General features: G+C 42.3%; 1 protein-coding gene across 1 annotated transcript in view; it reads left to right on the top strand.

Moving 5' to 3' along the window:
* LOC139749147 (NHL repeat-containing protein 2) overlaps positions 1–8,119 on the top strand; it is a 432,672-nt gene extending 424,553 nt beyond the window's left edge. The window contains exon 13 of the mRNA XM_071662783.1: positions 7,576–8,119. Within this exon, the coding sequence (XP_071518884.1) occupies positions 7,576–7,826 (251 nt within the window). The 3' untranslated portion in view covers positions 7,827–8,119. The remainder of the gene's footprint in view (positions 1–7,575) is intronic.
* The last annotated feature ends 8,061 nt before the right edge of the window (positions 8,120–16,180 follow it).

The following is a 16,180-nucleotide window of genomic DNA, read 5'->3' as shown; positions in this document are numbered from 1 at the left end:
CACTCCATCTCCCTCTCACATCACCACTACTTGTTATCATCTCCCCATTAGCCCCCTTCACTGAAGTTCCCATTTGTTCCCTTGTCTTACCCACTTTATTTACCTTCTTCCAAAACATGTTTTTATTCTCCTTAAAATTTAATGATACTCTTTCACCCCAACTCTCATTTGCCCTCTTTTTCACCTCTGGAGGAAGTGAAGTGTTTTAGATATCTGGGAGTGGATTTGGCAGTGGATGGAACCATGGAAGTGGAAGTGAATCATAGGATGGGGGAGGGACGAATGTTCTGGTAGCGTTGAAGAATGTGTGGAAGTCGAGGACATTATCTCGGAAAGCAAAAATGGGTATGTTTGAAGGAATAGTGATTCCAACAATGTTATATGGTTGCGAGGCAGTAGCTATAGATAGAATTGTGTGGAGGAGGGTGGATGTGCTGGAAATGAGATGTTTGAGGACAATATGTGGTGTGAGGTGGTTTGATCAAGTAAGTAATAATAGGGTAAGAGAGGTAATAAAAAGAGTGTGGTTGAGAGAGCAGAAGAGGGTGGTTTGAAGTGGTTTGGTCACATGGAGAGAATGAGTGAGGAAAGATTGACCAAGAGGATATGTGTGTCAGAGGTGGAGGGAACGAGGAGAAGTGGGAGACCCAATTGGATGTGGAAAGATGGAGTGAAAAAGATTTTGAGTAAACGGGGCCTGAACAAGCAGGAGGGTGAAAGGCATGCAAGGAATAGAGTGAATTGGAACGATGTGGTATACCAGGGTCGACGTGCTGTCAATGGATTGAATCAGGGCATTTGAAGCGTCTAGGGTAAACCATGGAAAGTTCTGTCGGGCCTGGATGTGGAGAGGGAGCTGTGGTTTCGGTGCATTATTACATGACAGCTAGAGACTGAGTGTGAACGAATGTGGCCTTTGTTATCTTTTCCTAGAGTGTGAACGAATGTGGCCTTTGTTATCTTTTCCTAGTGCCACCTCACGCATGTGCGGGGGGAGGAGTTATTATTTATGGCGGGGTGGCGATGGGAATGAATAAAGGCAGACAGTATGAATTATGTACATGTGTATATATGTATATGTCAGTGTGTGTATATATATATATATGTATACGTTGAGATGTATAGGTATGTATATTTGTGAGTGTGGGTGTGTATGTATATACATGTGTATGTGGGTGGGTTTGGCCATTTTTTTGTCTGTTTCCTTGCGCTACTTCGCTAACGCTGGAGACAGTGACAAAAGTAAAATAAATATATATATATATATATATATATATATATATATATATATATATATATATATATATATATATTATCCTTGGGGATAGGGGATTAAGAATACTTCCCACGTATTCCCTGCATGTCGTAGAAGGCGACTAAAAGGGGAGGGAGCGGGGGGCTGGAAATCCTCCCCTCTCGTTTTTTTTTTTTTTTTTTAATTTTCCAAAAGAAGGAACAGAGCATTGGGCCAGGTGAGGGTATTCCCTCAAAGGCCCAGTCCTCTGTTCTTAATGCTACCTCGCTAACGCGGGAAATGGCGAATAGTTTAAAAGAAAAAAAAAATATATATATATATATATATATATATTTTTTTTTCTTTTTGCTTTGTCGCTGTCTCCCGCCTTTGCGAGGCAGCGCAAGGTAACAGTCGAAAGAAATGGCCCAACCCACCCCCATACACATGTATATACATACGTCCACACACGCAAATATACATACCTACACAGCTTTCCATGGTTTATCCCAGACGCTTCACATGCCCTGATTCAATCCACTGACAGCACGTCAACCCTGGTATACCACATCGATCCAATTCACTCTATTCCTTGCCCTCCTTTCACCCTCCTTCATGTTCAGGCCCCGATCACACAAAATCTTTTTCACTCCATCTTTCCACCTCCAATTTGGTCTCCCACTTCTCCTCATTCCCTCCACCTCTGACACATATATCCTCTTGGTCAATCTTTCCTCACTCATTCTCTCCATGTGCCCAAACCATTTCAAAACACCCTCTTCTGCTCTCTCAACCATGCTCTTTTTATTTCCACACATCTCTCTTACCCTTACGTTACTTACTCGATCAAACCACCTCACACCACACATTTTCCTCAAACATCTCATTTCCAGCACATCCATCCTCCTGCACACAACTCCATCCATAGCCCACACCTCGCAACCATACAACATTGTTGGAACCATTATTCCTTCAAACATACCCATTTTTTCTTTCTGAGATAATGTTCTCGACTTCCACACATTTTTCAAGGCTCCCAGAATTTTCGCCCCCTCCCCCACCCTATGATCCACTTCCGCTTCCATGGTTCCATCCACTGCCAGATCCACTCCCAGATATCGAAAACACTTTACTTCCTCCAGTTTTTCTCCATTCAAACTTACTTCCCAATTGACTTGACCCTCAACCCTACTGTACCTAATTACCTTGCTCTTATTCACATTTACTCTTACCTTTCTTCTTTCACACACTTTACCAAACTCAGTCACCAGCTTCTGCAGTTTCTCACATGAATCAGCCACCAGCGCTGTATCATATATATATATATATATATCCCTGGGGATAGGGGAGAAAGAATACTTCCCACGTATTCCCTGCGTGTCGTAGAAGGCGACTAAAAGGGAAGGGAGCGGGGGCTGGAAATCCTCCCCTCTCGTTTTTTTTTTTTTTTTTTTTTTTTTTTCCAAAAGAAGGAACAGAGAAGAGGGCCAGGTGAGGATATTCCCTCAAAGGCCCAGTCCTCTGTTCTTAACGCTACCTCGCTATCGCGGGAAATAGCGAATAGTATGAAAAAAAAAAAATATATATATATATCACAACTACATATGTGATGTGATGTGATGTGAAAAGGAGATGGAGTGAGTATTTTGAAGGTTTGTTGAATGTGTTTGATGATAGAGTGGCAGATATAGGGTGTTTTGGTCGAGGTGGTGTGCAAAGTGAGAGGGTTAGGGAAAATGATTTGGTAAACAGAGAAGAGGTAGTAAAAGCTTTGCGGAAGATGAAAGCCGGCAAGGCAGCAGGTTTGGATGGTATTGCAGTGGAATTTATTAAAAAAGGGAGTGACTGTATTATTGACTGGTTGGTAAGGTTATTTAATGTATGTATGACTCATGGTGAGGTGCCTGAGGATTAGCGGAATGCGTGCATAGTGCCATTGTACAAAGGCAAAGGGGATAAGAGTGAGTGCTCAAACTTCAGAGGTATAAGTTTGTTGAGTATTCCTGGTAAATTATATGGGAGGGTATTGATTGAGAGGGTGAAGGCATGTACAGAGCATCAGATTGGGGAAGAGCAGTGTGGTTTCAGAAGTGGTAGAGGATGTGTGGATCAGGTGTTTGCTTTGAAGAATGTATGTGAGAAATACTTAGAAAAGCAAATGGATTTGTATGTAGCATTTATGGATCTGGAGAAGGCATATGATACAGTTGATAGAGATGCTCTGTGGAAGGTATTAAGAATATATGGTGTGGGAGGCAAGTTGTTAGAAGTAGTGAAAAGTTTTTATCGAGGATGTAAGGCATGTGTACGTGTAGGAAGAGAGGAAAGTGATTGGTTCTCAGTGAATGTAGGTTTGTGGCAGGGGTGTGTGATGTCTCCATGGTTTAATTTGTTTATGGATGGGGTTGTTAGGGAGGTGAATGCAAGAGTTTTGGAAAGAGGGGCAAGTATGAAATCTGTTGGGGATGAGAGAGCTTGGGAAGTGAGTCAGTTGTTGTTCGCTGATGATACAGCGCTGGTGGCTGATTCATGTGAGAAACTGCAGAAGCTGGTGACTGAGTTTGGTAAAGTGTGTGAAAGAAGAAAGTTAAGAGTAAATGTGAATAAGAGCAAGGTTATTAGGTACAGTAGGGTTGAGGTTCAAGTCAATTGGGAGGTAAATTTGAATGGAGAAAAACTGGAGGAAGTAAAGTGTTTTAGATATCTGGGAGTAGATCTGGCAGCGGATGGAACCATGGAAGCGGAAGTGGATCATAGGGTGGGGGAGGGGGCGAAAATCCTGGGAGCCTTGAAGAATGTGTGGAAGTCGAGAACATTATCTCGGAAAGCAAAAATGGGTATGTTTGAAGGAATAGTGGTTCCAACAATGTTGTATGGTTGCGAGGCGTGAGCTATAGATAGAGTTGTGCGCAGGAGGGTGGATGTGCTGGAAATGAGATGTTTGAGGACAATGTGTGGTGTGAGGTGGTTTGATCGAGTAAGTAACGTAAGGGTAAGAGAGATGTGTGGAAATAAAAAGAGCGTGGTTGAGAGAGCAGAAGGGGGTGTTTTGAAATGGTTTGGGCACATGGAGAGAATGAGTGAGGAAAGATTGACCAAGAGGATATATGTGTTGGAGGTGGAGGGAACGAGAAGTGGGAGACCAAACTGGAGGTGGAAAGATAGAGTGAAAAAGATTTTGTGTGATCGGGGCCTGACCATGCAGGAGGGTGAAAGGCGGGCAAGGAATAGAGTGAATTGGATCGATGTGGTATACCGGGATTGACGTGCTGTCAGTGGATTGATTCAAGGCATGTGAAGCGTCTGGGGTAAACCATGGAAAGCTGTGTAGGTATGTATATTTGCATGTGTGGACGTGTATGTATATACATGTGTATGGGGGTGGGTTGGGCCATTTCTTTCATCTGTTTCCTTGCGCTACCTCGCAAACGCGGGAGACAGCGACAAAGCAAAAAAAAATAAATAAATAAATAAAACAAACAAACCTCCAACAACCAGGATCAAACCCAGGACCCCTGTGTAACAGACGGGAAGGCTACCACTAGGCTATGGGCCTGGCTAATAGGAAATAACTATTCGAATACTATGTAATTGAATACCCTTCCTCATGTTGGCGAGCAATGGAGTCTACACCGGTCATTTCCCAACAGAGCGTACATAGCCAGCAGATAGCATTTTACCGAACCTAACTGTACAACGTGGAGGTATATGAATATGAACAAAGTGCATATGAACACGCACCTTCATAGAATATACAAACCTCCAACAGCCAGGATCGAACCTGGGACCCCTCTGTAACAGGCGGGAATGCTACCGCTACGCTATGGGCCTGGCTAATAGGAATAATTATTCAAATCCTATATACTCAAATACCCTTCGTCTCATGTTGGTGAGCAACAGGGTCTACACCGGTCATTTCCCAATAGGCACACATAGCCAGGTGTCCTGAATTTGATCCCTGCTGTTGGAGGTTTGTATGTTCTATGAAGGTGCGTGTTCATATGAACTTTGTTCGTATTCATACACCTCCGCATTGTACAGTTAGGTTCAGTAAAGTGCTATCTGCCGGCTATGTGCGCCTGTTGGGAAATGACCGATGTAGACCTCGTTGCTCACCAACATGAGACAAAGGGTATTCGAGTACATAGTATTCGAAGTTATTTCCTATTAGCCAGGACCATAGCCTAGCGGTAGCATTCACATCTGTTACACAGGGGTCCTGGGTTTGATTCTGGATGTTGGAGGTTTGTATGTTTTATGAAGGTGCGCGTTCATATGCACTTTGTTCATATTCATATACCTCTGCTATGTACAGTTAGGTTCGGTAAAATGCTATCTGCTGGCTATGTGCACCTGTTGGGAAATGACCGGTGTCGACCCCGTTGCTCACCAACATGAGACAAAGGATATTCGAGTACATAGTATTCGAAGTTATTTCCTATTAGTCAGGCCCATAGCCTAGCAGTTGCATTCCCACCTGTTACACAGGGGTTCTGGAATCGATCCTGGATGTTGGGGGTTTGTATGTTCTATGAAGGTGCGCGTTCATATGCACTTTGTTCGTATTCATATACCTCCGCATTATACAATTAGGTTCAGTAAAATGCTATCTGCTGGCTATGTGTGCCTGTTGGGAAATGACTGGTGTAGACCTTGTTGCTCACCAATGTGAGACGAAGGGTATTCAAGTACATAGTATTCGAATAGTTGTTTCCTATTAGCCAGGCCCATAGCCTAGCGGTAGCATTCCCGCCTGTTACACAGGGGTCCCAGGTTCGATTCTGGCTGTTGGAGGTTTGTATGGTCTATGAAGGTGCGTGTTCATATGCACTTTGTTCGTATTCATATACCTCCGTGTAGTACAATTAGGTTCGGTAAAATGATTTCTGCTGGCTACGTGCGCCTGTTGGGAAATGACCGGTGTAGACCCCGTTGCTCACCAACGTGAAACGAAGGGTATTCGAGTACATAGTATTCGAATAGTTATTTCCTATTAGCCAGGCCCATAGCCTAGCAGTAGCATTCCGCCAGTTACACAGGGGTCCCGGGTTCGATCCTGGCTGTTGGAGGTTTGTATGTTCTCTGAAGGTGCGCATTTATATGCACTTTGTTCGTATATATTCATTTATTTATTATACTTTGTCGCAGTCTCCTGCATTAGCGAGGTAGCGCAAGGAAACAGACAAAAGAATGGCCCAACCCACCCACATACATATATATATACATACACGTCCACACACGCACATATACAAACCTATACATCTCAACATATACATATATATACACACACAGACATATACATATATACACAAGTACGTAATTCATACTGTGTGCCCTTATTCATTCCCGTCGCCACCCCACCACACATGAAATGACACCCCCCTATCCCCGCATGTGCGCTAGGTAGCGATAGGAAAAGACAACAAAGGCCACATTCATTTACATTCAGTCTCTAGGTGTCATGTATAATGCACTGAAACCACAGTTCTCTTTACACTTCCAGGTCCCACAAAACTTTCCATGGTTTACCCCACACACTTGACATGCTCTAGTTCAATCCATTGAGAGCACGTCGACCCCGGTATACCACATTGTTCCAATTCACTCTATTCCTTGCACACCTTTCACCCTCCTGCATGTTCAGGCCCCGATCACTCAAAATCTTTTTCACTCCATCTTTCCAACTCCAATTTGGTCTCCCACTTCTCCTCGTTCCCTCCACCTCTGACACATATATCCTCTTTGTCAATCTTTCCTCACTCATTCTCTCCATGTGACCAAACCATTTCAAAACACCCTCTTCTGCTCTCTCAACCACACTCATTTTATTACCACACATCAATCTTACCCTTTCATTACTTACTTGATCAAACCACCTAACACCACATATTGTCCTCAAACATCTCATTTCCAGCACATCCACCCTCCTCCGCACAACTCTATCTAAAGCCTACATCTCGCAACCATATAACGGTTGGAACCACTATTCCTTCAAACATACTCATTTTTGCTTTCCAAGAATACGTTCTCGACTTCCACACATTCTTCAACGCTCCCAGAACTTTCGCCCCCTCACCCACCTATGATTCACTTCCATTAAAGCTCCCACCTTATCTTGTTTTTCTTGCACCATTAACCTCTTTCATAAACATTTTCTTATTCTACCTGAAGTTTGTGCTCACAAAAGAAATAATAAACAAATATTTTACTTTGACTCTTTAGTCTGTTAAGGTTGTAAATTTTCATTATATCTCAGAAAAGTAATATTCATTTATCTTATATATTGCACAGACCTGTTTCATTAGATAAACTTTAGCAGCTGATTTTTTTTTTTTTTACAGATTCCAGAGTTGCTTTGACAGCATCCCAGGGTCAACTTCAGAGAGAGACTGATGTGCCTGTGACTCTGCATCTGGACTCTCATGATGCATCAGAAGCTCTACTAACATTATCATGTGTACTGTTTATGTGCCTTAAGAGTGGATTATGTATTACAAAAACGTCTAAATGTAATGTGAAATTGAAGTGCATGAAGTCAGGAGAATTAGCTGAGGAAGAAGAGATCATTGTCAATATAAAGATTAATGTTTAAAGATCATGTGATTCATTACTGAAAGCAATGTCATCATAGGAACTGTCTGTAAATCAGATATATATGAAGATATTGATATCTGATTATAAGTCTCAACAGAATTCTCAGAGTTGACAAAATTAAACTTTAATGAAAGTTATGTTAGTTAATTAATGAATTTTACTAGAATGGCTTTCATACTGCATTTCAGATTTCTCAGGTTTAGTTTTTTTTTTTTTTTTTTTTTACTTACCAATACATGATAGCCAACTTGTCATGTTGATATATTCTTTCTCATAAAAAACAAGAAACTAAGCAAGATTTACTGTTTTTTTTCCCCACTGTATTATACTCCAAATTTCCTTTATTTTTGCTTCCTATTTTGTCTTTTTTCCCCCTTCCCCTTCTTATTATAGATTATCTGAATTGAGTGCTGGGGTCCTGAATGATCATGAAGGGAGTCATGAGACTATAGAGGATCAGAAATACAGTTGTGGTGGGGTGTCAGGAAATACAAAACCATAGGAAAGAAGGTGAAGCCATTAAAAAGAAGACAAGAACTGATGTCTCTTCTGTGGACGTACATGAGCCAATGTAGTCAAAGGAAAGGACTAAAATGCCTACAAAATCTATTGAAAACAATATTGGGCAGGGAATTGCAGGAGCATTACCAGCAGCCAGGAGCACATACGAAAACCTATTTAGTCAATACTGACATCTGTTCAGGAAGAGAAAACAATTAACACCTGCACAGAGACTGACTAATAGAGAGCAGGGAAGTTTTGAAAGAGTAATTATGGCAGCAGATCAACAGAGCATGAGGAGTGATGGAGAACATATACTCAAGGTGAAACAAAGCTGATAGTGGTGAATGGAATGAAGATTATGAAAAAATGGTGTTGATTTCTAGATAAGCAGGTGGAACACTTGTAGAAAGCAACATATTTGAAGACCTCACTAATCTTATCAAAGCATCTGAATTTTGTATTAATTTTGATGTTATATGAAATATATGGTTCTTTTAGTCCCAAGTATGGTTCATGAACAGTTAAGCTATGCATAGAAACAGTTTCTAGGTATTAAGTGAATTTGTTGTGCAGTGGTATATTTCCATTGAAATCAAATGGTGTACTATATGTACGAAATGAAAAAGCACATTAAATATTGCAACATAAGACTGACATATTTAATGAATTTGCTATGGAAAAATATTAAAGGCTGTGGATAAGAATTCAAAATGTGTACTAAAACTCTTAGGTGAAGTGTGTGAAAGGAGAAAGTTGCCAGTAATTGTGAATAAGAGCAAGGTTATTAGGTTCATTAGGGTTAAAGGACAAGTTAACTGGGAGGTAAGTTTGAATGGAGAAAAACTGGAGGAAGTAAAGTGTTTTAGGTATCTGGGAGTGGACTTAGCAGCAGATGGAACCATGGAAGCGGAAGTGATTCACAGGGTGGGGGAGGCTGCAAAGGTTCTGGGAGCGTTGATGAATGTGTGGAAGGTGAGAACGTTATCTTGGATAGCAAAAATGGGTATGTTTGAAGGAAAAATAGTTCCAACAATATTATATGGTTGCGAGACATGGGCTATAGATAGGGTTGTGCGAAGGAGGGTGAATTTGTTGGAAATGAAATGTTTGAGGATATGTGGAGTGAGGTGGTTTGATCGAGTAAGTAATGAAAGGGTAGGAGAGATGTGAGGTAATAAAAAGAGTGTGGCTGAGAGAGCAGAAGATGGTGTATTGAAATGGTTAGGTAACATGGAGAGAATAAGTGAGAAAAGATTGACAAAGAGTATTTATGTGTCAGAGGTGGAGGGAAGAAATGGGAAACCAAATTAGAGGTGGAAGGATGGAGTGAAAAAGATTTTGAGCGATCGGGGTCTGAACATACCAGAGGGTGAAATGAGTGCAAGGAATAGAGTGGATTGGAACAATGTGGTATACCGGGGTGGACGTGCTGTCCATGGATTGAAACCAGGGCATGTGAAACGTTTGGGGTAAACCATAGAATGGTTTGTGGGGCCTGGATGTGCAAAGGGAGCTGTGGTTTTGGTGCATTACATATGACTAATAGAGACTGAGTGTGAATCCCTTATTGTCTTTTCCTAGCGCTATCTCGCGCGTGCGTGGGGGAGGGGGGTGACATTTCACTTATGGCGGGGTGGCGACGGAAATGGATGAAAGCAGCGAGTATGGGCATATATATATTTTTATTTTTTATTTTATTATACTTTGTCGCTGTCTCCCGCGTTTGCGAGGTAGCGCAAGGAAACAGACGAAAGAAATGGCCCAACCCCCCCCCATACACATGTATATACATACGTCCACACACGCAAATATACATACCTACACAGCTTTCCATGGTTTACCCCAGACGCTTCACATGCCCTGCTTCAATCCACTGACAGCACGTCAACCCCGGTATACCACATCGCTCCAATTCACTCTATTCCTTGCCCTCCTTTCACCCTCCTGCATGTTCAGGCCCCGATCACACAAAATCTTTTTCACTCCATCTTTCCACCTCCAATTTGGTCTCCCTCTTCTCCTTGTTCCCTCCACCTCCGACACATATATCCTCTTGGTCAATCTTTCCTCACTCATCCTCTCCATGAGCCCAAACCACTTCAAAACACCCTCTTCTGCTCTCTCAACCACGCTCTTTTTATTTCCACACATCTCTCTTACCCTTACGTTACTCACTCGATCAAACCACCTCACACCACACATTGTCCTCAAACATCTCATTTCCAGCACATCCATCCTCCTGCGCACAACTCTATCCATAGCCCACGCCTCGCAACCATACAACATTGTTGGAACCACTATTCCTTCAAACATACCCATTTTTGCTTTCCGAGATAATGTTCTCGACTTCCACACATTCTTCAAGGCCCCCAGGATTTTCGCCCCCTCCCCCACCCTATGATCCACTTCCGCTTCCATGGTTCCATCCGCTGCCAGATCCACTCCCAGATATCTAAAACACTTCACTTCCTCCAGTTTTTCTCCATTCAAACTCACATCCCAATTGACTTGACCCTCAACCCTACTGTACCTAATAACCTTGCTCTTATTCACATTTACTCTTAACTTTCTTCTTCCACACACTTTTCCAAACTCAGTCACCAGCTTCTGCAGTTTCTCACATGAATCAGCCACCAGCGCTGTATCATCAGCGAACAACAACTGACTCACTTCCCAAGCTCTCTCATCCCCAACAGACTTCATACTTGCCCCTCTTTCCAAAACTCTTGTATTTACCTCCCTAACAACTCCATCCATAATCAAATTAAACAACCATGGAGACATCACACACCCCTGCCGCAAACCTACATTCACTGAGAACCAATCACTTTCCTCTCTTCCTACACGTACACATGCCTTACATCCTCGATAAAAACTTTTCACTGCTTCTAACAACTTTCCTCCCACACCATATATTCTTAATACCTTCCACAGAGCATCTCTATCAACTGTATCATATGCCTTCTCCAGATCCATAAATGCTACATACAAATCCATTTGCTTTTCTAAGTATTTCTCACATACATTCTTCAAAGCAAACACCTGATCCACACATCCTCTACCACTTCTGAAACCACACTGCTCTTCCCCAATCTGATGCTCTGTACATGCCTTCACCCTCTCAATCAATACTCTCCCATATAATTTACCAGGAATACTCAACAAACTTATACCTCTGTAATTTGAGCACTCACTCTTATCCCCTTTGCCTTTGTACAATGGCACTATGCACGCATTCCGTCAATCCTCAGGCACCTCACCATGAGTCATACATACATTAAATAACCTTACCAACCAGTCAACAATACAGTCACCCCCTTTTTTAATAAATTCCACTGCAATACCATCCAAACCTGCTGCCTTGCCGGCTTTCATCTTCCGCAAAGCTTTCACTACCTCTTCTCTGTTTACCAAATCATTTTCCCTAACCCTCTCACTTTGCACACCACCTCGACCAAAACACCCTATATCTGCCACTCTATCATCAAACACATTCAACAAATCTTCAAAATACTCACTCCATCTCCTTCTCACATCACCACTACTATATATATATATATATATATATATATATATATATATATATATATATATATATCCCTGGGGATAGGGGATTAAGAACACTTCCCACGTATTCCCTGCGTGTCGTAGAAGGCGACTAAAAGGGGAGGGAGCGGGGGGCTGGAAATCCTCCCCTCTCGTTTTTTTTTTTTTTTTTTTTTTTTCCAAAAGAAGGAACAGAGGGGGCCAGGTGAGGATATTCCAAAAAAGGCCCAGTCCTCTGTTCTTAACGCTACCTCGTTAACGCGGGAAATGGCGAATAGTTTAAAAAAAAAAAAAAATATATATATATATATATATATATATATATATATATATATATATATATTTTTTTTTTTTTTTTTTTTTTTTTTTTTTTTATACTTTGTCGCTGTCTCCCGCGTTTGCGAGGTAGCGCAAGGAAACAGACGAAAGAAATGGCCCAACCCCCCCCCCATACACATGTACATACGTCCACACACGCAAATATACATACCTACACAGCTTTCCATGGTTTACCCCAGACGCTTCACATGCCTTGATTCAATCCACTGACAGCACGTCAACCCCTGTATACCACATCGCTCCAATTCACTCTATTCCTTGCCCTCCTTTCACCCTCCTGCATGTTCAGGCCCCGATCACACAAAATCTTTTTCACTCCATCTTTCCACCTCCAATTTGGTCTCCCTCTTCTCCTCGTTCCCTCCACCTCCGACACATATACCCTCTTGGTCAATCTTTCCTCACTCATTCTCTCCATGTGCCCAAACCATTTCAAAACACCCTCTTCTGCTCTCTCAACCACGCTCTTTTTATTTCCACACATCTCTCTTACCCTTACGTTACTCACTCGATCAAACCACCTCACACCACACATTGTCCTCAAACATCTCATTTCCAGCACATCCATCCTCCTGCGCACATCTCTATCCATAGCCCACGCCTCGCAACCATACAACATTGTTGGAACCACTATTCCTTCAAACATACCCATTTTTGCTTTCCGAGATAATGTTCTCGACTTCCACACATTTTTCAAGGCTCCCAAAATTTTCGCCCCCTCCCCCACCCTATGATCCACTTCCGCTTCCATGGTTCCATCCGCTGACAGATCCACTCCCAGATATCTAAAACACTTCACTTCCTCCAGTTTTTCTCCATTCAAACTCACCTCCCAATTGACTTGACCCTCACCCCTACTGTACCTAATAACCTTGCTCTTATTCACATTTACTCTTAACTTTCTTCTTCCACACACTTTACCAAACTCAGTCACCAGCTTCTGCAGTTTCTCACATGAATCAGCCACCAGCGCTGTATCATCAGCGAACAACAACTGACTCACTTCCCAAGCTCTCTCATCCCCAACAGACTTCATACTTGCCCCTCTTTCCAGGACTCTTGCATTTACCTCCCTAACAACCCCATCCATAAACAAATTAAACAACCATGGAGACATCACACACCCCTGCCGCAAACCTACATTCACTGAGAACCAATCACTTTCCTCTCTTCCTACACGTACACATGCCTTACATCCTCGATAAAAACTTTTCACTGCTTCTAACAACTTGCCTCCCACACCATATATTCTTAATACCTTCCACAGAGCATCTCTATCAACTCTATCATATGCCTTCTCCAGATCCATAAATGCTACATACAAATCCATTTGCTTTTCTAAGTATTTCTCACATACATTCTTCAAAGCAAACACCTGATCCACACATCCTCTACCACTTCTGAAACCGCACTGCTCTTCCCCAATCTGATGCTCTGTACATGCCTTCACCCTCTCAATCAATACCCTCCCATATAATTTACCAGGAATACTCAACAAACTTATACCTCTGTAATTTGAGCACTCACTCTTATCCCCTTTGCCTTTGTACAATGGCACTATGCACGCATTCCGCCAATCCTCAGGCACCTCACCATGAGTCATACATACATTAAATAACCTTACCAACCAGTCAACAATACAGTCACCCCCCTTTTTAATAAATTCCACTGCAATACCATCCAAACCTGCTGCCTTGCCGGCTTTCATCTTCCGCAAAGCTTTTACTACCTCTTCTCTGTTTACCAAATCATTTTCCCTAACCCTCTCACTTTGCACACCACCTCGACCAAAACACCCTATATCTGCCACTCTGTCATCAGACACATTCAACAAACCTTCAAAATACTCATTCCATCTCCTTCTCACATCACCGCTACTTGTTATCACCTCCCCATTTACGCCCTTCACTGAAGTTCCCATTTGCTCCCTTGTCTTACGCACCCTATTTACCTCCTTCCAGAACATCTTTTTTATTCTCCCTAAAATTTACTGATAGTCTCTCACCCCAACTCTCATTTGCCCTTTTTTTCACCTCTTGCACCTTTCTCTTGACCTCCTGTCTCTTTCTTTTATACTTCTCCCACTCAATTGCATTTTTTCCCTGCAAAAATCGTCCAAATGCCTCTCTCTTCTCTTTCACTAATACTCTTACTTCTTCATCCCACCACTCACTACCCTTTCTAAACAGCCCACCTCCCACTCTTCTCATGCCACAAGCATCTTTTGCGCAATCCATCACTGATTTCCTAAATACATCCCATTCCTCCCCCACTCCCCTTACTTCCATTGTTCTCACCTTTTTCCATTCTGTACACAGTCTCTCCTGGTACTTCCCCACACAGGTCTCCTTCCCAAGCTCACTCACTCTCACCACCTTCTTCACCCCAACATTCACTCCTCTTTTCTGAAAACCCATACTAATCTTCACCTTAGCCTCCACAAGATAATGATCAGACATCCCTCCAGTTGCACCTCTCAGCACATTAACATCCAAAAGTCTCTCTTTCGCACGCCTGTCAATTAACACGTAATCCAATAACGCTCTCTCGCCATCTCTCCTACTTACATAAGTATACTTATGTATATCTCGCTTTTTAAACCAGGTATTCCCAATCATCAGTCCTTTTTCAGCACATAAATCTACAAGCTCTTCACCATTTCCATTTACAACACTGAACACCCCATGTATACCAATTATTCCCTCAACTGCCACATTACTCACCTTTGCATTCAAATCACCCATCACTATAACCCGGTCTCGTGCATCAAAACCGCTAACACACTCATTCAGCTGCTCCCAAAACACTTGCCTCTCATGATCTTTCTTCTCATGCCCAGGTGCATATGCACCAATAATCACCCACCTCTCTCCATCAACTTTCAATTTTACCCATATTAATCGAGAATTTACTTTCTTACATTCTATCACATACTCCCACAACTCCTGTTTCAGGAGTATTGCTACTCCTTCCCTTGCTCTTGTCCTCTCACTAACCCCTGACTTCACTCCCCAGACATTTCCAAACCACTCTTCCCCTTTACCCTTGAGCTTCGTTTCACTCAGAGCCAAAACATCCAGGTTCCTTTCCTCAAACATACTACCTATCTCTCCTTTTTTCACATCTTGGTTACATCCACACACATTTAGGCACCCCACTCTGAGCCTTCGAGGAGGATGATCACTCCCCGCGTGACTCCTTCTTCTGTTTCCCATTTTAGAAAGTTAATACAAGGAGGGGAGGATTTCCGGCCCCCCGCTCCCGTCCCCTCTAGTCGCTTTCTACGACACGCGAGGAATACGTGGGAAGTATTCTTTCACCCCTATCCCCAGGGATAATATACATATATATATACATATACACACACACACACATACACACACATACGCACATACACACACACACACACACATACATATATATACATATGAAAAATGTAAGAAACAATTTAGAAAACAAACTTTTAGATTGAAATGAATGAAAAAAAAGAATGTCACATATATATATATATATATATATATATATATATATATATATTTTTTTTTTTTTTTGCTTTGTCGCTGTCTCCCGCGTTTGCGAGGTAGCGCAAGGAAACAGACGAAAGAAATGGCCCAACCCACCCCCATACACATGTATATACATACGTCCACACACGCAAATATACATACCTACACAGCTTTCCATGGTTTACCCCAGACACTTCACATGCCTTGATTCAATCCACTGACAGCACGTCAACCCCGGTATACCACATCGCTCCAATTCACTCTATTCCTTGCCCTCCTTTCACCCTCCTGCATGTTCAGGCCCCGATCACACAAAATCTTTTTCACTCCATCTTTCCACCTCCAATTTGGTCTCCCTCTTCTCCTCGTTCCCTCCACCTCCGACACATATATCCTCTTGGTCAATCTTTCCTCACTCATTCTCTCCATGTGACCAAACCATTTCAAAACACCCTCT

This window comes from Panulirus ornatus, chromosome 6 (genome assembly GCF_036320965.1).
Source record: "Panulirus ornatus isolate Po-2019 chromosome 6, ASM3632096v1, whole genome shotgun sequence".
Taxonomy (NCBI): Eukaryota; Metazoa; Arthropoda; class Malacostraca; order Decapoda; family Palinuridae; genus Panulirus; species Panulirus ornatus.
The sequence above is the reverse complement of the archived record's forward strand: the minus strand, read 5'-3'. Positions and strand labels throughout refer to the sequence as shown.